Source organism: Sebastes fasciatus, chromosome 9, assembly GCF_043250625.1.
Source record: "Sebastes fasciatus isolate fSebFas1 chromosome 9, fSebFas1.pri, whole genome shotgun sequence".
Taxonomy (NCBI): Eukaryota; Metazoa; Chordata; class Actinopteri; order Perciformes; family Sebastidae; genus Sebastes; species Sebastes fasciatus.
In genome coordinates, this window is record NC_133803.1 from 12,499,839 (window position 1) to 12,522,744 (window position 22,906).

The 22,906-nt window shown below is 41.3% G+C and overlaps 1 protein-coding gene and 1 long non-coding RNA gene across 6 annotated transcripts in view; both read left to right on the forward strand.

The window, feature by feature from the left end:
• The window catches only part of LOC141773912 (SH3 and PX domain-containing protein 2A-like), a 73,015-nt gene extending 55,951 nt beyond the window's left edge, over positions 1-17,064 (forward strand). For 4 of the 5 annotated variants that reach the window (XM_074646078.1, XM_074646077.1, XM_074646080.1 and 1 more), the window contains 7 exons: positions 4,814-4,927; positions 8,749-8,832; positions 11,568-11,685; positions 11,780-12,108; positions 12,220-12,269; positions 13,819-13,938; positions 14,071-17,064. In XM_074646078.1, coding sequence (XP_074502179.1) covers positions 4,814-4,927; positions 8,749-8,832; positions 11,568-11,685; positions 11,780-12,108; positions 12,220-12,269; positions 13,819-13,938; positions 14,071-15,993 — 2,738 coding nt within the window. In that variant the 3' untranslated portion in view covers positions 15,994-17,064. The remainder of the gene's footprint in view (positions 1-4,813; positions 4,928-8,748; positions 8,833-11,567; positions 11,686-11,779; positions 12,109-12,219; positions 12,270-13,818; positions 13,939-14,070) is intronic. The other variant, XM_074646079.1, reaches the window with a different exon arrangement.
• A 1,101-nt stretch (positions 17,065-18,165) lies between these two features.
• LOC141773932 (uncharacterized) overlaps positions 18,166-22,906 on the forward strand; it is a 46,126-nt gene continuing 41,385 nt past the window's right edge. The window contains exon 1 of the long non-coding RNA XR_012595209.1: positions 18,166-18,539. This is a non-coding gene — a long non-coding RNA (uncharacterized LOC141773932). The remainder of the gene's footprint in view (positions 18,540-22,906) is intronic.

Below are 22,906 nucleotides of genomic sequence, written 5' to 3' on the forward strand. Positions count from 1 at the left end.
TACAGAAATAATTGGAATCAAGCAGGCACTTAACTTGCTACGACCAGAGTTTTGCAGCTCACAGCAGGCTACGGAGGCATAAACTCAGTTACAGATTGCCCTCAGCTCTGTTTAAAACATCTATGTTTTTCATGATGTCCTTGTAGAGCAATACAACAGTGTAGTCTGGACAAACCGTTTGGTGTCTTCCTTTCCGAGGCTGTGACATTTGAGGTTGATGTCTGTGGTCCTGATCCTTTAGTGTAATGGTGTTAAATGACATCTCCACCAGAGGGTTGTGGGTTTAGCTATTGTCTTATGCAACCGCTGACCCCCAAAGCGTGGGGGTTACCAAACTAAACTCTGCTCAAACGATTCAAAAAAGCTTTGTGATTTACTCAGGATGTTGACTAAGTAGCTATAATCGTAATATTGAATAATGTTTAGCAAAGTGTATTGCCAGTCAGCATTTGGCTGTGTTCTTTTTTTTCCCTTTGTGGTTGAAACTCTGCAGCGGCTTTCCAAGATTTTGAACTTTTCCTAACGTGGATATGCAGACAGGGAGAAAAGCAGGTTGAGATATGGACTGATCAAAACCAGCGAGAGATGATACACAAATTCACAGATACAAGTGTAGCCTTTTAATGTATATATGCTCTCTCTCTCATTGTACTGGTACAAACACACTCCCACACACACACACACATATTTCCAGACACAAGGTATGCTTCCTTCACCTTTGTTCCTCCCACATCTGTACAGCTAATCCCTGCCATCCGGAAACGAGGAGGAGAGAACACGTTCTTCCCATAATCTTATTTCCATTATCTGCCATTTTGCCTTTCAGCAGCCAAAGCCACAACTTCATTCACTCGTGTCTCAGGAGCTTTACTGTTAACTTTTTCACCTTCAGAAGAATGGCAACAGGAGACCCAGAAAACAGCTGTTTCTTTTATAATGACCTCAGTTTAAAGGTCTCTGTCATCATGAAGAATGTACAAATGATAACCCCGTCGACTATGAAGTTGACATTATCCAAACGTTAAAAAATCTCATTCCCCTCCCAGCCCTTATGGAGAAATATGCCAGAGGAATTATTATCAAAACAAAAAGTACATTTCATTTGAAGTCTGAAGCCCTAAACATATAGAATTAGTTCATGTCCACCACATGGTTTGAATGTTATGGAGCTGTTTTTTTTTGCAGGATTGAATTGCAGTCACTCTGTTAATGAATACATGTGATGAAAGACACGAAGCAGGTTTCTCTGTTAGAAGTGTTTTGTTTTTTTCACATAATTGCAACCTGCCTGATGTAAGCCTGCAATGGCTGGGAAATCAGCACTTGTGTAATGTGTGTGTGTTTTTTAAAAGTACGCTTTATTGCTTCTTTTGAGGTTCATTGAACTCAGCCTAAGCACCTGCCATATGGGAGGATGGCTGAAAAATACAGACCAGGCAGCCCTAGCCATTAATAACGGCATATATTTACTCAGGCCTTTTATAAAGAGCCTTCCTACACAATATTGTTATATTTGCTTACATTTCTATGAGTGTCGGTTTGCCGAGGTGAGAATGACATCTCCCCCGCAAGCAGGCACGTCAGTGTGAAAATGGCAATTTGCAAATGTATGTTTTTTTCTTTATTGAGCTGACGCAGTTTTTTTTTTTTTTCCTGCCAAGCTGACCTTTCTTTATAATGGACAGTTTAATTTAATGTACCATTAATGTAGTTGGTGTTGCCCTTTGCTGGTCATTAAACACGACACGTCAGATTTATTCAAACGTTTTTAGTGACTATAATGAGATATACAGTAAGTAAAATGTTGCTATAATGAACTCATTTAAAATTAGGATGTCAGTGTAATTAATGCCTAACAATACTTCTCACAATCTTCCAGCTCCAGTGTAGAAAGAAAAAGTCTGTATTTTGGGTCCTGAATATTGTTGACAGCATTTTGTTTTTGTCTGTTTTATTGGCATTGGAGGTTTTGTTCAAGGCACAGCTTTGGTGCGAAGACTGAGCACATTAAACGGCTTGTTGCGTACCTGAGCGCTAGCCAGCATGTTGCTCAGAGCCAAACAGCATCCTCCTCTGTGGACCCACCCTAACTCTATGCAAAAACTGTTGTATAGCTTCATCAATTAAATACATCATCTGTCATATGAATCACAGAGATTGCATGTGTAAGCTACAAAAAAGCCTGGAAAGATTTTCATTTCCTCCACTGAGAAAGTAATTTAGTCTGTCAGCGGGACGGCCCCGGATTCCAGATACATTTGGTGGACAGATTCTCATGTTAGTCATCAGAATTCAGGGTTGCCAACATTACACAATTATTATTTTTTTTTATAACCATAACTACAGTGGGAAACTGCCTGAGAAAGGGACCTGATACCAAATCCTATGGGCATTCTTGCAGAAATCAATAAATGGTAGTGAAAGTCTTTGAATGTAACAGCACGCTGAGGAATTGTTCAGTGTTGACAGAGGTTTGTAGCTCCACCCTGGTTTTGTTTTTGCCGAGAGATAAGATGCCACGATACAGCAGGTGTGAAAGAAATTTCGCATATTGTAAGTTTTAAAAATCTCTCTGACTCAACAAAACAATTTCTCCACATAAAGCAGATCCAACATAATCGAAAAATGAAACACTGTGTACTTTCCTGTCTACCTCAAACACCACTATTAACCTCTTCTAATCCACAGCAGCCTTTAATTGCAACCTATCTAATTGTTATGCATGACTGCAAAATTAAGGACATAATCGCAACATATTTCACTAAATGCAGATGAATCATTACAGCCTAAAACAGGAGTCTGCACTCTTGTTGCTGTTATTTCTATATCAGCATCTCATCCTTTACCGTATCCTTAATTAAAGGGATTCTCTGTAAGAATCAGAAATTGCTTGTTAACAGTGACACCTGTGGCCGTTAAGTCAACGACAGTCAGCGTCCTGTTGCTCGCGCTACTGAAACACACAAGACTGACGTGATTGACAGGCATCATGTTGATTAACGTTAGCAACATTAGCCAGCTAAAACCACAATATCACTATATATTTCACATGCTTGGCAGTAATGTTAGCTCACCAAACGAAGGTCCCTCCATGAATCGAAGGTGCCGGCCGATATTGATCCTAGTGTAAACTTTTCCTGCTTCAGTCTCCCGACCGTGGTCAGAAGACACAGGGGAGACACCGTAGTTCTGGTCTCCTGGACAGGAGTCGATAACGTTACTCGCTCCGGAGCCCCGTCACTTCACTACACGACACATTTCTGCACAAACTGCAACTTCCACTGTACATTCACTTGATATTCTCAAAGCTAAACTAACTCCCTTCTGCTCCACTGCTCACTGATTTTCTCACACACTCGCCGCCGCTCTCTCTCTCTTGCTTTACCACTCACTTCCCAGGCGCACACACACTCCCACAACACAACAACAGTTTATGCCTGACATCGGTCACATTCCTGTTTTGCAAGACGGGCTTCACTAGATTTAACTTGTGTGCAGTTTGTGTTGGAGTCTTAGTTGTGGTGGTGGCTGGTTGTTTGTTGGCATTAGCGGACTCCATTTCTAACTGAACTTTAGCTACGCCTAACCTACTTGCGAGCGCGCATGACGTCACATCTGTTGGATTTTCCCGGAAAAACAGGCCCAGGTTCTTCACATTAGAAGCAGTCTGCAGGCTGATAAAGGAAACCCAGAAAGTCACGAAAGATCACATTTTTTAGGTTAGGCTACAACCTGTTCACACATTAGCAATAAAAAGTGTAAAAAGTTACATACAGTCCCTTTAAGTAATACATCTTTCTGTTCAGTGTATCATACTACGTTCCGCTTCTTTTTGTGTGCAACTAAATTACCTCATAATTCGCCATTTCTGTAGGAAAATGTCCACTGAATGTTTGGACCAGCTGTGAAAGTGTGATGGAACACCCCCATCCTCTTTATGGGTTGTCCAGACAGCTGTCAGCCATATTGTATTCCCGTTACCACAACAAATAGCGTATGTGTGGGGCATACCACGCAGGACAGTTTTCTGTGCCAGCTTTGTCACCCACAAATGTGAGGGGACTTTTTTGTGAATGTGATTTAACACAAGTTAAAATGTCAGGAATAGTGTTCATAATGTGCTTTACATTTGCCACGAGGATCACTGTACTCCACTCGCTTTATTGGGATCAGATTTTTCAAAGTGTACTGTGTCGGTGCACCTTTCCAGCTGAGGCATAAAGTAATTGTCGGAGCAATGTTGTCAAACCCAGAGGAACCAAGTCAAATCAGCTGCAACATTGCAAATGGATATTTTGGCTGAGAAACAACACTTTAGAAATGCCCTGCCCACTCAAATCATGACTGATCCTGATGGAACGCAGGTTGAACATGACCTCGTCGTCATGAGTCGAGCTACAGCCAGGCGGTGTTACCTCTGATGTTCTTGGCCCTGATCGTAGTTATAGTTCAAGCTACAAGTTCCTCATGTTCATGTCCATTTGTAGCTGATCCCCGTGATTTATATGTATATTTATTTGATCAAATCAGGGATCAAAACAAGTGATTTTATGGGAGATATGAGCCAGACTTGAAGGCCACATCAGCAGATGTCATCTGGGTTCACTTTCATCTGTCTTTGTAGAGATTTATTATGTGTACTTTTTGGGCTGGGAATCTTATCACGGGCCCCAAAATCATCTGCAAAAAATTTCAACAAACTTTATCTTGCTGCGTAATGGATTGTATGACATGTTTGTTAAACATCCTGCAAACTCTTCACATTGGTACACTCTACGTGGTCGTGAATTTCCGCCTCTGTGTGTATCCACAGGTTGGTGGTTCGTCAGCACCGCAGAGGAGCAGGGTTGGGTCCCTGCTACCTACCTCCACTCCCACAGTGCCACGCGGGATGACTCGGAGCTGGGCGCCTCGAAAGCTGGGGAAGGTAAGTCACCGCAAAGTCTCTTTCCTCTGCCCACCCACGCACAAACACAACCTCACACAGACACCACCTCTGCCCTCAGTCCTCAGTCTTTGATCTGTGACAAAACGGAGCAAACTCGCCCTTACTTCACCAACCGCCGGCCTACGCTAACGGCTGACGCCGGTGCTGGTGTGAACACCTCCGCCTGTCTGCCTGCCACCATAAGCACGCTTGAACAGAGTGTAGATTCAAGCCTGGGTAAACAGCAAGGAGGAGTGCCAGGAGAGACCAGACCACAACCACTGAAGTGATGCACTGTACAGAATGGATTCAGCGCAGTATTAAGCAAGTGACCTCCGTGGTGTGAGCTCATGAAAGAGGCATGTGTTTCTATCAGCAGTAAGGAATAAAACATGAGAATATTTCACGAGTCATGCTCTTTAGATTATCGCACATTACAAACAAGCTCTGACATGAATTATGCTATTTCATGCAATGTCTGCTTATCATTTTGAATTGCAGATAAGTTACAGTACAGTGGATGAGTGTTGCTGTTTAGAGAGAAGGATCCAAAACCCTGATAAGAAACACACCTATGTAGACTTTTGTTTGCCAGAATTTAACTCAGACACATGTGCGACCAATCGTGCAGTCATCCTGATAGCCCTGTCAGATACGGTTATCAAGCCATCGTTTCATTCTTCAAGCCTTTTTCAATATTAGTGGAGAAAACATTTTAATCTCAGAGCAATAGAGCTCAATTAGTGTCACACACTCAGACTTTGAGTCTTGACAGGTACTGCAGCTAATTTGGTAAAGATTTATGCAGCATTGTGTTAGAGAAAACCCAACAAACTGGAGGCACGGAAATAATTAAGTTGCAAATTACACTTCCAAACAAACATCGAGATTTTCCAGCACTCTGGCCAAAACATCTTTTGCTGTACAACTGCTGTACTCTCTAACAATGAGACCCAGGATCCCCTCGGTGTTGTATGTTTTATGACTCAAGCATGGAGGGAGAGAGAGAGAGAGAGAGAATACATGAGGCTGAACAGTTTCACAATATCTTAAACATGTTTAAATATCCCTTTCTCCCCAATTTAGAATATACATTCATCAAGAAAAGATTTCAACATGTATGCATACCACAAATGGATGACCACACACAGACACAAATGCAAAAGTCTACACCCAACACTCTTATCTGCCTGTCAGAGATAGCCGGAGTTTGCTGCCAGGGGGTTTTTGGGAAGGACAATCTGTCAGTGTAATTAGTGTTTATGTGTCTAGTCAGTCATGGGAATGGCATGAAACTCATAAAGCATCTCTTTGTCAGGCCTGTGGTCTTCAGCAGTCTGTGCCACCGCATTGTCACAGAAAAAAAGCACATATTTCTGGAAAGAAACTGGGTTTGGAATTCATGATGGTTCTTTTGAAAAGCCCAAAAAGAGACATGTTGAAAGCTCAGACAGCATGAGATGAGAGTTAACCCACTGATGGAAGTGAATACAAATCCTCCTCCTCCTTGTTTTAGTCCAATTTTACACTAAAATAAACATATTGCCCTAAAGGAATAGTTAGACATTCTGGGGAACATGCTTATTTGCGTCCTGGTGGAGAGTTAAAATGGGATTGATACCACTTTGTCTATGTCTGTGTGGTAAATATGAAACTAATGCGAGCATTCGGTTAGCTTAGCCTAGCATAAAGAATGGAAACGGGGGGCTGGCCTACTGTAGCTTCGTCCAACGGTTTAAAATCCGCCTACCATCACCTTTTAAAGGGATAGTTTGGGTGTTTTGAAGTGGGGTTGTATGAGGTACTTATCCATAGTCAGTGTATTATCTACAGTAGAACGGCCCACCTAAAAAAAATCAATATCAGTTTAAGTATACACTATATTTTGAATATTTTCCGACAGGGAATTGAACTGAAAGTGAAACGTATCTATACTGTTTTTGTCAACGGAGTCTGCCTCCATTTGAAGAGAGCATAGATATGTTTAACTTTCAGTTCAGTACCCCATCAGAAAGGGGCTGTCTGACGGCAAGATAAAGCCGTGAAAATATTCTAAATATAGCGTACTGTATACTTAAATAGATATTGATTTTTTTAAGGTGAGCCGTTCTTTTAGGTGGCTAAAATACGTTTTGCTGCCGACCCGGTCCACAGCAGTACTGTACATTGCGCTGCTCCCATGTCAGTACTCCTGTCTGTTTCTCCAAACTGGGGTCGTGTTGACCATCATCTACTGTAGGTAATACACTGACTATGGATAGGTACCTCATACAACTCCATTTCAAAACAGCCGAACTCTCCCTTTAAAACTCACAAATGAACACATTATGTCTAAATAATTTGGCTGGGACTAGTGACTTCATGGAATCTCTGCTGGTCGCCTGGCAACTGCTCATTTATGATTTGTGAGAGTGGTATCAATTGTCTCCTCCAACTCTCCACCAGAAAGTGAATAACATTTCGCAAAAAGTCAATCTATTCCTTTAACTTGACATAAGTTGTGCAATATGATATGATTTTTTGTTTTGTTTTTTGTTTAATCACATAGCCTTGAATTATTAATTTACACTGTTCCCATCATTGGAAATTAAGAAGAGTTAAAGGTGCTAAATTCCAAATTCAGAGCATATCTATGATTGAGGGATTGTCTCAAAACGGCTCTCAACATGGCAGCTCCTAGCAGGAGGGGAACTGGAGGGTGGGTGTTACGCTTCCACCATGGTTCAGGACGGCGTTATCAGCGGTAACTGCCGTATGAGCACACTGCAGAGTGGCGGCGATTAGCTAGCTAATGGGGCACACACAGGGACTCACATCTAACATGCACGCACGGCCGGCCATATAAACAAAGCACAGAGAAGCTCGGATTACAACTAGGGCTGTCTTCGACCAAAGAAATTCTTAGTTGTTCGACATACATTTTGTAGACTAATCGATTTAATCGACAGATCTGCAAAACAGAGTTTCTCCACAAAGAATCACACAAAAACACCACTTTAAATTTTGTGTTTACCAGAGATATACTCACAAATGTATTGAATTTAGTCATTCAGCATGAAAAAAGCATTAAAAAACAACTAATTGACTAAAGAAATCTTAGTTGACTAAGACCAAAACGACTGATTAGTTGACTAATTGACTAAGAGGGGGCAGCCCTAATTATAACACACACAGAGGAAGAGAGACTTCCTTCTCTGCTCAGGTAGACATTACTCATTTATATCCTCACATAGTTGTTTGCTGCTATATTAATGCTCTGAATTTCATATTTAGCACCTTTTAAGTGATGAAAGGGATTTTCTTTTTCCTACATAAGATCATTTACAGGAGCTACTTCTTCTGTCATTTTGACATGTGACACAAGACCTCGCAGTTGGCAGAAATCATTTCCATCTCCACTGTAGGCATAGGGAGGAGAATAAAGACCTTCTGAGGCACACAGATGCAACCAGCGGCTCGCTCAGCTGCTCTATTAATTGGATGACATTCTTGCAGCAGCAATGTGTGTCCCAGATGCTCTAACACAACAGGATGGGAAACCATGCTAACAACATCCTAATTACAAGCCACAGAGAAGATGTCTTGGTTTTTAACACTTCCTCTGTAACCTCCACCCATCCACTCTAACTGTCCACCATGTTTTTGTTTTGTGGTCTTGTTTTTATGTCCTCCATGTAGCTAATAATATGGCTCTTCTGGATTGGATCCATTGTCTTTTGTGTGCTGTGTGTTTGTGTAACATTTGTGCTTGCTCATCATGTCTCCCATGTTTGTTCGTTTGTTTGTTTGCTGTCATCTGGTCACCACGTTGTGTCTGTCAGTAACTAAGCGGCATAAAGCTCATCTGAAGAGGCTGGACCGGAGATGGACGTTGGGGGGTGTCATCAGCCGGCAGCAGAGCCGAGGTGAACTGAGACAGATGCTGCATCACCTCCCCTCCCTTTGTTATTCTTCCCCCCCACCCTGTCTTACATATTGTCTCTCATCACATGGCTCATCTCCTCCCTCTCCACATGCACATATTTGTTCTGCCTTTCATCCCATGTCGTCTTCCAGCAAATCCATTTATCACGAGCCGCAATCCGCCACTAACAAACCACTAACTGAGTTTAATATGAAATGTGCCTGGAAAGCAAAGGTGAAATCATCAACTTTATATACACCAATTATTGATGCTGAGAGCTCAAATTATGTTACAAAAGTGCCCCATGTAAGCATTTTCGTTATAATTAAGCACCATGTGCCAAAACCAATCTTCCCAGAATTACAGAAAAAACTACCCACTCATTTGAAAGTAGTTGCGTAATAGACTTTGGAATGCCTTACACTGCATTTTAGAGCCATATTTTGCTTTTTTATGAGCAAATGAAGCATGCGTGTAGTTTTTTTTTTTAATGAATGTGTGTTAAAAAACAGACATTTATCCTGTTGTGTGCAGATAGCAACCAATATTGACAGACAAACAAAGAGCCTTATTAATCTCTCACTTATTTAGCAAGATATTGACAAACACAGACGTGCACATGTTCTTCTTACCAAGGCCAAGGGGCTTTTTTTCTTCACAGGAGATGCATTTGGATTGCTGACAGTGGAGTGAGGATAAGCTATTGAGTTCAGCCCAAACTTAACGCTTGGCAGTGGATGCTGCTCTCTGGAGTGGAGAGAGAGTTGTTTCCACCCTAGGACTGAAATCCTGCTTTGTGTTTAAAAAAAAAAAGAAAGATATTTTGCTGACTCCACAAGAATAATTTATAACACTGATGCAGGCGATGCATGTTGTGGTTAACATAACATCTGATTCAGAGTTTCCCTTCATTGCACCGCTGGATATTGTTTGAAAGAGGCTGGTGAGAGCCTCGAGGAAAACGTTTTACCAGCCCCGACACAAAGAGGCCGGAAGAGCCGGGCAAAAGGAAAATAAAGCGTACAGAAATATCCTCTCCCGTGGAGTCTACTCCAGTTTTTGCAAGTAAAGGGATTTACCCTCCCACATCCATTCAGCTCAGGAACGGGTGGAGGAAAAAGGAAAATGGAATAATTTGTCACCATAATGTTGCTTCCTGTTTACCAACTGGGAGGACAACGTATAGAGTGCTTTTTTACGTGCCCTTCTCCTCTTTGAACACACGTCTTCTCCCTCTGCTGTCTGTATTTAGACAGGAATTGCTATAATGACAGGAAATGATGTCTTTGCTCTGCCTCTTGGCCTCATGGGAATGCATAAATCAGCGTGGTGCCTCTGCTCTCTATTATGTGCTGAGTCTGATGCTCGCTGCCACAAGGCCAAGGGCGCCGTTAGGACACTAGCCGGCCCCATGTGCTGTAGTTCCCCTCGGTCAGCACTCTGGTGAATACCTGTGAATTTAGTTATGTTTAAGTAGTTGATATTACTGTATGAAGCACTACATTTGATCACATTTTGAGGAATATGCACTAGTACTAGTTATTTTGTATGAACTTCATAGAGTGCTGCAGGGATGATGTATTTTTGTAGGCCAACCAGGAAGCTAGCATCGCCCTGGTTCCCTCGACTAAAAGCCAATGTGATTTTTCCATTGGCTTTTGGATTATTGCAGAAAAAAAGCTCTGTGGCAAAGCAAGATAATCTCCACAAATGAACACCACTTTTATGATTTTTGAAGTGTGAATGCAATCGCCAGAAGTAAAAAGCTAACGTTAGGCTATTAACAAACTACACCACGGTCGCATGAGTGCGAATATAAACAACGAGGATGTGAAGGCGGACGAGTCGGCGTGATGACGTTTAGTAGTCTCAATTAACCACTTGTTAGCAACCGCCTTTTTTAAGACATATAAAAGCTTCAAAATACACGAGTGGGATATTTATTGATGTATTTTGTATTGTATCGTAGAACAAAACATTAAAATCTCTTAAACTTGTGTTAACAACAGAGTTTTTCTGGGTTTTAGGACTCATTCCTGTAGCACTCTTTTGGACAGGTGACAGAGGAGAGATGAAAGGAAAAGAGGGGAGAGAGAGAGAGAGAAGGGGAGCGACGCAAACCGGGGATGTTGCGGTTCATGGTCGGCCACACGTTACGGCTGTTGAGCTGATTATGAATATGATTTAGGCGTGACGACTGATTTAACTACAATTGTATTTTTTGCTATGCGATATGCGTATAACAAAACAATAATCTGATGTACACTACATCACATCTGTGTAACTTGAGAAATACATACTGCTACAATTGCAAAATATTGTTTCTAAATGCAAGATTTAATCATGTCCTGTAGTTATTCATTGCCTTATAAAGTTCTCCCAGTTTCAGGAAAAAAAAAAAATAGACAAATCTCATTTTAATGCACACAGCACATCTAATCGCACATCTGGCAGCTGAACCAACTGCCAGAAAGCAGAACAGTTCCAGTCCTTATTAAAGGAAAAGATACACTTCTCCAGTATCATATCGCAAGATTGCCGCCAATGAAACACAAGAGAATCGATCATTGTGTATCTGTTAACCCTTAGCTCCTATTACTGCAGTATGATCATATAAATATATAACGTCTATAAAAATGATTTATAGAATGTACACTTTTCTTTTCCAATGACTATTTTGTTTTCACAACCTCAATATCTTAACTTTGTCGTCTTTCTCTGCTCTTGCTTTGGCAGAAGAGAAGTACGTAACCGTGCAGCCTTACGCCGGCCAGGGCAAGGATGAAATTGCTTTTGAGAAAGGAGTCATTGTGGAGGTGATGCAGAAGAATCTGGAGGGCTGGTGGTTCATCAGGTAAACCTATGCTCACTTGCTTCAGACATTTTTTACGTCTTTCATTTCAAAAAGATAATGTTTTTTAAAAAATATATATTTTCTCCTCCAACAGGTACCAGGATAAAGAGGGCTGGGCTCCAGCCTCTTACCTGAAGAAGATGAAAGATGACCTCTCTCCCCGCAAGAAGACCGTGACGGGCCCAGTGGAGATTATTGGAAACATCATGGAGATCAGTAACCTGCTGAACAAGAAAGCCTCGAGTGAGAAAGACGTGCAGGTTGAAGGAGTCCCAGAGAGCCCCCAGGTGGCCAAGAAGGAGATCAGCCTGCCAATCCCTTGTGCTGACTCCAGCCCTGTTAACACCCCACAGGATGGAAAAAGCAAAGCAGAGCCTTCCTCACCGGCTATAGCCCGCATCGCCCCTCAGCGGGTGGAAATTGGTTAGTCACGTCACTGTGAATGTTTGAATCTCTGTCATAACTTGAATTTCTGTAAGTCTGTAACAGTACATTACTAATTAATTCTTTATACATTTCTCTGCGATTCTTCAGGTTCCCCAGTTCTCAGACAAAAACCTCCTCCGCGGAGAGATGCAACTCTGGTAAGAGTGTGATATTTTAGCCATCCATCTCTCCTATGAAAGTCATGCACAGGACTTTGATATCTGTGGCTTTTCCTTTGTACAAACAATAAGCAGTGCTGGAATAAGTATTCAGATCCTTTAATCAAGTAAAAGCACCTTTAAAAATATATCATTACAATTAAAAGTTGTGCATTCAGAATCCCACTTAGTTAGAAGTGTTATGAGAAAAATGTACTTAAAGTATCAAAGGTAAAAGTACTTGTTTTATTGAAAAATGCCTCCTGTGATATTTATACATGACATTATTAGATTGTTACTGATGCATCAGTGTGTAAGCAGGATTATACTGCAGTAGCTGGTTTTACTACTTTATATAAAAGTTAGATCCCGTGGTTCCGAACCTAAGGGTCCGGCCCGCTCTCACAAGTTAAATCTGAGGGGTCGTGAGATGATTTATAGGTTAGAAAAAAGAAGAAAAAACAAAGTTCTGCTATAAAATGTTACTTAAACAATTATTGAAACGAAACCATCTGAGAAGTTTAATGGTGAAATATGTCTTTGGTGGAAATGCCAACAGCTCAAAACTGTAGATCACTGATTCTCAAAGTGGGGTCTGGGGAACTCTGTCAGGGGTCAGTGAAATCATTTGCTATTAATTATAAAATTGTGCTGCATCAATAAAAAGTGCATATCTACAGATGGGGGCCATTTGAGCCAATAAAACAACATATTGTGTCCATTACTCCCACCCATGTTTGCTTTGGGCCAATAGAAATTCTGATATGAATGTGTCACATAGCAATAAGTTCATTATTTTAAAGTTGAAGCACTACTGAAAGTCAGCTTTAGACTGGTAAGTTTAAATATCTTGATTTATTATGCCAGTCTTGCTACTGTTAATTTTCGGAAAGCTTTTAAGATCACTTACTTGGAATGTCCGCTATACATGCTGTCAAGTTGAGTCCAAATGCAATTTGAATAAAATTACCCTCTGTTTAAAAGTATATAAGTGGTATTAACATTCAATAACATTGCTAATTTACCCACTGTGGGACTAATAAAGGGGTATCTCATCTTATCTTAGTATGGTTCAAATTGAAATGTGTTTCTGTTTATCACTATGAAACAGATCTGAAGTATTTAGGTTGAAAAGTTTTAAACTACAAATAGTTCCGATGACATCTTAGATTACAAATGGCAGTAAGCATATGCTTAATTGGTGTTTTTTCTCTGCCGCAAGGGTGCCCTGGCCCCAAAAAGTTAGAGAACCCCTGCTGTAGACCTCTGAAACATTACAAGGGGCCCCAATCAGACACTGTTGTCAAGACGGTTGGAAACTGGTCTAAATCTTATCACATTCTTTTAATGTAAAACTTAAATCTGAAACGTAACTAGTGACTTCAGCCGTCAAGATAAATGTAGTGGAGTAAAAAGTACAATATTTCCCTCTCAAATGTAGTGCAGTACAAATTTAAAATAGCATTAAATGCACATACTCAAGTAAAGCACAAATACCTTCCATCACTGACAGCGCGTTTAACAGTGCCACTTTCTTTTGTGCTTCTAGGGATTCCAGTTGCCCTCCCCACCAGATGCCCCTGCAGTTGAAGCCGAGTACTATACCATTGCAGATTTCCAGTCCTGTATATCTGATGGTATCACTTTCAATGGAGGACAGAAAGCAGAGGTAAGCACTTTTTCTCAAGGTAGCTCATAGCTCAGTAACAACTTTGCCTTGTCCAAGAAATCTAGATCTAATTAGAATGTATAAAAATGCCGTCACATAAAGATTAAACTCTTTTTTGAATATGTATTTCAGGTCATTGAGAAGAACTCTGGTGGTTGGTGGTATGTCCACATAGGAGAGAAGGAGGGCTGGGCTCCCTGCTCCTACATTGACAAACGTAAAAAGCCCAACCTGAATCGTAGAACAAGCACTCTGTGCCGCCCGAAAATTCCACCCCCTGCTCCGCCAGTCAAAAAACAAGACTCAGTGGAGACTGCACCTCCCAGCAACCCAAGCTCTGAAGCACCAGAGTCCCCTGTGTCTCCTGGAAGGCCGGTGTATGAAGAGCCAGAATATGATGTCCCTGCCATTGGCGATCTGGACATGGAGTCTGAGTTTGAGTTCCTGAGGGGAGAAGGTTCCTTGGTGGATGTAAAGAATGAGGACACTTCCTCCGAGAAGGGATCCCACCTGTCCTCGAAGCCTTCTCCGGCGTCGTCGCTCCACAGTGCCTCCTTCAAGATGTGCGAGTCATTTGAAGATGGCCACGAGGCAGAGGGGGAGGCGGAGGGAGAGGGAGAGTGTATCTATGAGAACGACGGCTTCCGGCCCTTCAGGGAGACGCCGGAGCGGCAGTGCAGCAGGGACTCAAATTCCTCCAAGACAAGTGTCTTGTCAGAAACTGGCAAGACTGCAAACTCGACATCAGGTGGGTGGAGACCTGCAGGTAACAAGCTCAAGATAGACTTGAACGGGAGCCCATTTGCAGCCAAAACCGAGGAAGCATCCAGTCCCAAGTCTGCCTCCACTGAGTCCACCCCGGATCTGTCCAGAAATAAGAAAGACCAAGACGAAAGCAAGGCATCCCCTTCCATCAAATCTAAACCAAAGCCAGTGGTGAGGCCTAAACCACAACTAGCCAAGGCGTCCAGTGCAGAGAAGATGGACATCAGCACCTTGAGAAGACAATTGAGGCCAACAGGGCAGCTGAAGAACGGCACCAAAACTAAAGGTGAGGACTCTGAGACAGCTTCAGTCATCTCCTCGGAGGACTCCTTTTCTTCTCAGAGCACGTCCGATCTCTCCTCCATCTATTCCAAAGGCAGCCGGGGAGACTCCGACATGGAAGGCTGCAGCCTGTATCGCACCACAGATCCCTACGAGAAGGTCCAAGAGTCTGAGCTCAGCTTCCCCGGTGGGGTGGAGGTGGAAGTGCTGGAGAAGCAGGAGAGCGGTTGGTGGTATATCCGCTGGGGAGACACAGAGGGCTGGGCTCCGACTTACTTCCTGGAGCCCGCCAGGCAACAAGATGACATGGCGGGGTCCGAATCTGACGGCACCCCGACTAAACCTGGAAGCCTCAGCAAGTCCAACAGCCTGGAGAAGAACGAACAAAGGGTGCAGGCGTTGAACAACATCAACCAAAACCTAAAGAAGGTCACCCCACCCATCCCCTCCAAGCCTCCGGGCGGCCTCTCCAAACCCATCGGCTTGTTTGGTTCACGCAAGCAGAATAGCACCAAACAGCAGCAGGTTGTCAGACCTCAGTCGGTGTTCATATCGGCCCCGATCAGGGACGGTCCCAGCCCTGCCGGCTCCCTCAGGAGAAACGAGTCACTCAACTCCACGGACCACCCTCGCGCCAGCCCCACAGTGCGACGCAACGCCTCCTTCGGCACTGTGCCACGTAGCTTGCCGCCAAACAACATAGCACTGCCCATCAGGAACAGATCCGGCACCGGTAGCTCCGAATCCCTCGGCCTCAGCCCCCAGAAGAACGCCCTCCCTGTATCCACAGTGAAACCCAAGCCCCACATCATCCACAACAACCTCAGAGAGGTGTTCGTCTCCATAGCAGATTACCACGGTGACGAGGAGACCATGGGCTTTCCTGAGGGGACGAGTCTGGAGGTCCTGGACAGAAACCCCAATGGATGGTGGTACTGCAAGATTCTGGACAATGGCAAACCAAGGAAAGGATGGGTTCCCTCAAATTACCTCGAGAAAAAGCACTAGCACTCATGTGTGGAGCTGGCAGAACTCTGAACATGCGTGTAAAGACTACTCAAACAGATGCATTTATTTTGTGAAAAAAAAAAGGCTAACCCTAAGACGTTAAGTAAGTATTGAAATCTTACCCGGTACCTTTGCCAAAAAAGAGCAGCCAGATCAAATTGTGACTTTGAAATGAAATGAGACATCTGGTAAAATGAGTCTACGTGATACAGCGCCTGAGACGTTGCATTAGGAGCAATATAACGGGACTTAGCGACGCAGCCAAAGAGAACACCAGAGAGCGGAAGATCGGTTTAATGATATCCTTCAGTGGTTACCTTTAACTTGAACTAAGATAGAATTTTGTGTCCACGCCTTGAACCTTTCTCTGTAAGTTTATAATGTCATTTTTTAAAAACCTTTTTAAGCATTTAAAGCTTACTGCATGTTTGAAATGATTCATTATACTGACGATGCCTTGAGCTGTTGAAGTTAAACCTTTTTTTCCTCCTTTCCGTAAAGAAAATCTCAGTTGTTGCCAAAGCTGCTTTGTGTTAGTCTCACCATGGTGCTGTCTGTTTGCATGTTTTTTTTTTTATATCTCTTTATACTGTATGTCACCTTTATGTGATATATTTTATCCATTTAATTGTGTAATATTGTCCTAATGAAACAATTTGTGAGCATCTCTGATTATCACTATTATCTTACACTTAAATGTAAAAACAATCCCTTTAAATGTTTCTTTTGTTTACATTTCAGAGGCTAATTTCTAAAATTAAAACTTCCCTAACGTCAGTGGAAATAATATTTATTCATGACTTAAAAAATCATATTATTACTTATTTTATTATTATTGTAAGAAATGTACTGATAAAAACAATTTCACAGCCGCTTAAACATTTCTAAGAACTGCTCTATTAATAATGATGATAACATTTTGAATTTCTGCTGGGCAGTAAATTTGACACAACCCTTCAGCTGCAGCAGTATACTGGGATGCTCACTCTTGTTTTATGTTAACTGTGTGACCAGTGACGATAACTGAAGTGCCAAAAGAATGAATTTAATAAATGCACTTTTGAACAATCATTAGTATTGTTTTTTGTTTTTTGTTTTTTCTAAATAATCATCACTCATAGTTGCTGTTTACACACACACACAAACACACACACACACACACCAGGTTTGGTCCTCTAGTAATGTGTTTCATAACCTTTTCTGACATGTACACTCCACCTACTGTATGTACTTATGAAAGGATTATAAACCGGATGTTATTTAACAATATGAATTATATAAAAGGGAACAAAATACTAATAGTATATAGTTGAATTAGTAATGTTTAGGTGGTTTTGGTCGAGTTTGCATTTGAACCTCTATTGGCAAATGCTGGATTTTTCAACTGTTTATCCATTACTTTTAGCATACATACAGTACGTTCACACCAGGGCTGTCAATCAATTAAAATATTTAATCGTGATTAATCACAAATTAATCGTAAATTTTTTTATCTGTTCAAAATGTACCTTAAAGGGAGATTTGTCAAGTATTTAATACTCTTATCAACATGGAAGTGGGCAAATATGCTTGGTTTATGCCAATGTGTGTATATATTTATTATTGGAAATCAATTAACAACACAAACAATGTCAAATATTGTCCAGAAACCCTCACAGGTACTGCATTTAGCATGAAAAATATGCTCAAACCATAACAAACTGAAGCCCACAGGCAACAACAGCTGTCAGTGTGTAGGCATTTCTGTAAAGGGGAGACTTGTGGGTACCCTTAGAACCCATTTTCATTCACATATCTGGAGGTCAGAGGTCAAGGGACCCCTTTGAAAATGGCCAACGAAAGACCGGTATATATATATATGGGAACATTGTGATTACCTAGTCAGTATATAATTTATTTATAAGCTTAATATCAGTATATACTGACTAGGTAATCACAATGTTCCCAGTTAAAGCCAGGGCCTAAATATTGCATGTCCTCCCTCTTAATTTTCTCTCATTCTCTGTTTGCTATCAAAACAAAAGGCTAAAATTACTTAAAATTGGTATTATTTGAAGTATTATAAGTCATATATTGTCACTTTATTTTTTATTAGGCTAATATCTGATAAGACCTGAATGCATATCAGGTAAACAAAAAGGGAAAAAAACTATTTTAAGTAGTCTAAGTCCAATTGATATCACTATATTTAGTTATCCTCTTTTTGTAGTCGAAAATAAAGTCAACGTGTTTTCCACATATATTGTTAATAGTTTGTTATTATTAAAAGGAAGAAAAAGTTGTGGAAGTATGAGAAATGGTCCTTTTCTGAAGGGGCGTGTCTCTATCTGAGTTTGATTGACAGCAGGTGGCAGGATGCCAGAGTACCTGTGTTACACTGAAGGAGAAACAAGTAAACACACGCGGCTGTAGCAGCCTGTGTTATTTATATCTATGGCTGTAGCCTACATATCATGGACAGACAGCGTGCTGCGTGTTGTTAGTAGTAGATTATTGAAGAGTAAGGTACCACACAACCTCTAACTGGACCCAAGTGACTGATGCAGGTAAATGAACATGTTGTTTAATATGCTGCAGCTGAGCAGCTAATGAGCTATCTGACCTACAAACTGATGTCAGCTGTGCACGTGTCCCCTGTGAATGTGTGTTTGGTGGTGCATTCAGGTGCACAAGATGTTTGTTGGATAAGAAGGAGACTTCAGCAGTAAAGCTAATGTCGGTTGCTGTTCAAAGTCTGTCAAGGATTGTGTAGCTATCATGAAACCAAAAAAATAGACTCCCTTTTGATTTCAGATACTTCTCCTCAAAGGTGAACACAGTGATTCACAGAGCACATTTGTAGGCCTATGCTGCAGCAGTCACAAAAAAAAAAATTTGATGTGACTTTAATGCCCCACATGTGGCATTTTGTCTGGCAATCACGGCTACTGTGAAGGGAGTAATTATTGCTGAATTAATCTCAAATTAATGTGGCGTATAATAAACAATATAATGAGAACTTAGCACAGGCCATAATCACCGGTAATGTTAAATCAGTTGGGTTGCATTAAAGTGGCAGTATATTTTTGGCATCATTGGGCAAAAATTCCATAACAACCTTTCAGCATATTAATTCAAGTGTTCAGAAAGAAAACTAGACTTCTGCACCTCATCATGGCTCTGTTTTCAGGCTTTAAAAAGTCTAGCCCGTGACGGGAGACTTTGACACAATCACAGGTCATTTCATTGAAAGAGCGTTCCTATTGGCTGTGCTCTGGTCATGTGACCGGAACTTGCCGTTCCTTCACCCGATTTCACAATGACGGCACAAACATTCTCATTTTACAGCTAAACCGTGCACTACAAGATGATTCTGAAAACATCTGAGGCGAGAAATCGGCATTAACGTAACATAATATTGATTCATATTTGATCAGCGCTGCCTAGTTTGACCGTTTGGTCGGTGTTCGCGAGTGATTGACAGCCGGCTCTCATAGACGGTTGCTGGACAGCGCACCTCAAATCAGCTCATACTGCTTGTTTTCCTCCGGTCTGTGAAATCTTGCAGATGCCGTTAGGAACACCGGAGGACACAGAGGCACATGATTTTAATCATATTTGCTCCAAACTCGCCCACTTCAGCTTTAAAAGGTTGGAATAAGCAGAAGATCTCAATATTGAATGTGTTTACATCCAGTATAAACTCACATCTGTGCATATATGCAATACAGCTGAAGTGTTTGACCAGCTGGATGCTGTTATGCAAATAAATTAGATCACACTTGGTTGCCTGACATCCCTTTCATTTCTTCTTACCCAGAACCCTGAGCCAACATAGTGGTGCAATTCACTTTGATTGGCCTCCTTTGGTAGCTTCTGCTGCAGGACAACCTGCACATTTGGTTTCGATGGCTTTCATTCTGTGGTCACTGGGCTGCTTAATTTAGCATCATCTGACAAAGCAAAAGTTTACGTTACCAATGCGGAGTTGTAGCCTATAATATTGTCGCCTTCAGCTATAATCAGAGAAACACCAAATCAAAACACTGATGCAGTATTCCAGTGTCAGACACTGCATATTTTTGATATATTGGATTTGGTGCCTGAAATATAATAAGATTTACAGCCTACAGGAATTCAGTGTGAAATATGTCCATCCCGCCGGCTGTTCCCTCTATTGGGATCTCATACTACGCTCACTGGCTTGGAACTAAGTTATGGGTGCCCGTTGATCATCTTTATATCATGTTTGTCTGCTGGCTGTGTGTCTGTATTTGCTTGCTTGTCGTGCTCATGCGTAGAGTATGTGTTTATTGCAAATGATAAATCACAGAAGGTAGAAAGAAGAAAAGGGAAATTCAAGATGTTGCAGGTGAAATAAAGACACCCCCAAGAGGTTTATAACTTTGAATGTGAAGGTGGTGCGTGTCAGTCATTGTGTCACAAATTCATTTCAAAACTCAGAATGTGAGTGTGGAAGTTTATTCTTGACCTCAGAAATAGTCTGACAGCTGAGCAAATTGATGAAGACTTATTTAAAGCTTTGAAAAAAAGAACTACAGTAGTAAGTAGACCTTGAGTGAAGTGTATTTTGTCAAATTGATGTTATTGAACAGGAAAAAAGTTTGAAAAAACAAATACAAAGTCAGGGTTCGACATTAAAAAGCTTCAGTAGGCAGAATATTTTTGGCATCATCGGGCAAAAATCCCATAATAATCTTTCAGCATATTGTAATTCAAGTGCTCTGACAGAAAACTAGACTTCTGCACCTCCTCATGGCTCTGTTTTCAGGTTTTAAAAAATCTAGATAAATCTAGGACTTTGGCCAATCACAGGTCATTTCAGAGAGAAAGCGTTCCTATTGGCTGTTCATTCAACGGAGGCAGCTGTCAATCACTCGTGAACGCCGATGAAATGGTCAAACCGTTTGACCATTTGAAAAAATCTCATTTTGAGAAAACAGACTTTTAAAGATATGGATTGTAAAATTCCATCCATTTTACAAGACACTGAAGGTGAATAGGTTAAATAATTTATTGAATTGATATAACCATGAAACTTCCCCAGTTACATTAACACAATCATTTTTTGTACTACAAGTTATCTGAGATTCTGTTTCAAGAAGCAAATGAGGCATTATCCAATGCTAACTTTTGGTGAATTTAGGAAATAGACTAAATATAATAAATTAAACCCCTAAATGTGTATTTTTAGTGTTTTCTTTCCACTAGTCTGAAAGAAGACATGCTATGGAAGCAAAATAGCCCAAAATCTCAAATTGACCAGTGCATGAAAATCAATGTTTTTGCCTGGGTTGTCTCCAAACATGTTGCCTATGTCTTGAAAAATAGTGATCATGACTATGAAGTAACCTCTTTCTAGTCTATTGTCATAATTAAACCATTGCTTTGCATTGGTTTTGTCTCTGAGGGTTTTCCTGTCCTCTGCAGATGGTGCTGTAGCAGCTTCTGGCCTCCGGAGGGCAGCAGCACTCAGCCTCTCATTGCAGATTGAGCACAGAATCACAGCAACCTTCACCTATGTCTTCATCAACACAGTAATTAGATAATGTAGGGGCGCGATCCCTTTTGCACCAGGAACAAAGTTGTATTTTTAAATATAATTGGACTTCTCCTCACAGTCTGCCCCTCGACACCGCACATCTCACCGAGGGAAAAGATTTTACATCACGCTGAACACCGAAAGCTTAAAGCCTTAACTACAACAGAGGAACAAACTCAAGCTGACTGTCTGATGTCTCGTTAAAATTCAAAATCGATAGCGTCTGGCTTTTTTGGAATACAAATTTGATACCTTAATAGACGGCGTGTGTGTTTGACCAGACAGCTGTCTAGAAGAGATACCACAACACGGCTCAAACAAGCCCGGAGCCCTTAAGCCTTCAGAAGGCCGGCAGCCAGGTTCACTGAGAGGTCTGAGTGGAAAGTCTGTGTGTACACAGACACCAGTGAGATATACTGTATTCATGTCACTGTCACAGATCCTGGCTGTGTGTTTCCCTCGCACCTCTGAGAACTCTTGGCCATGAACGGCAGCCACTGCAGCCTGTTTCATGTCCGGACGTCATGGGTTGTATTTGTGCCTATTGGAGTGCAGCATAAAACAGTGCTGCATTAGAGCCAGGCCTGCAGGGTAGTAAATAACAGATGATGTTCACTCTGGCCAGGTCTACATACCACGACTCTATAAACAGTTTCTCCGTGAGTTATAGCTGTTTACTAAAAGCCCTTGCTCTTTGTTATTCATATAGTATGGCGGGGTGTTAGTCAGGCATACTACTGTGGCGAGTGATTGCGTTAAAGATGGCTGCCTTTTTTTGTTCTCCAACTGTTGTCTAATTTGAATTTTCTTGCATAAGACGTCAACCATTTGTATAATGCACGCTTTGGGACAAGGTAATGGCACTAATGCGCTCTCATATTCCCTATCTTTTATGCCAGATAGACTTGTTTCCTACTGTGCGTAAAACGTAATAAGGACTGTAGCCTGCTCTGTGAAATGGAAATGGTCAGTTTTAACTTTTTATTGCAATTCGAGTCAAATGCATGAACCAAAGTATGGGGATAGGCTTTCTCTTGTACATAAAGAACAGCTATACGGGCTCAAAATGTATTTTTTTTCACGTAATAAATAAGAAATAAAGCCAGTGATTCAGACTTTTTTCAAACTTTATTTAACAAACTGAACATAATTAAACCACCTTTTAACAACTAATAGAAATCCCAAGCCAAGGAAACCAAAGTTATGAGCTGATTTTCTTGTCCAAAATGCACAAGGCCCACCTTAACTTACTTTGCTGGTTATGTTTAGTTTGGACTGCAAATATTTGGTCACATTTAAAAAACAGGCTGTAGGAATTATGATCATATGGGAACTAACTTACACCTGCTTCACTATAACACAAATTCAAGA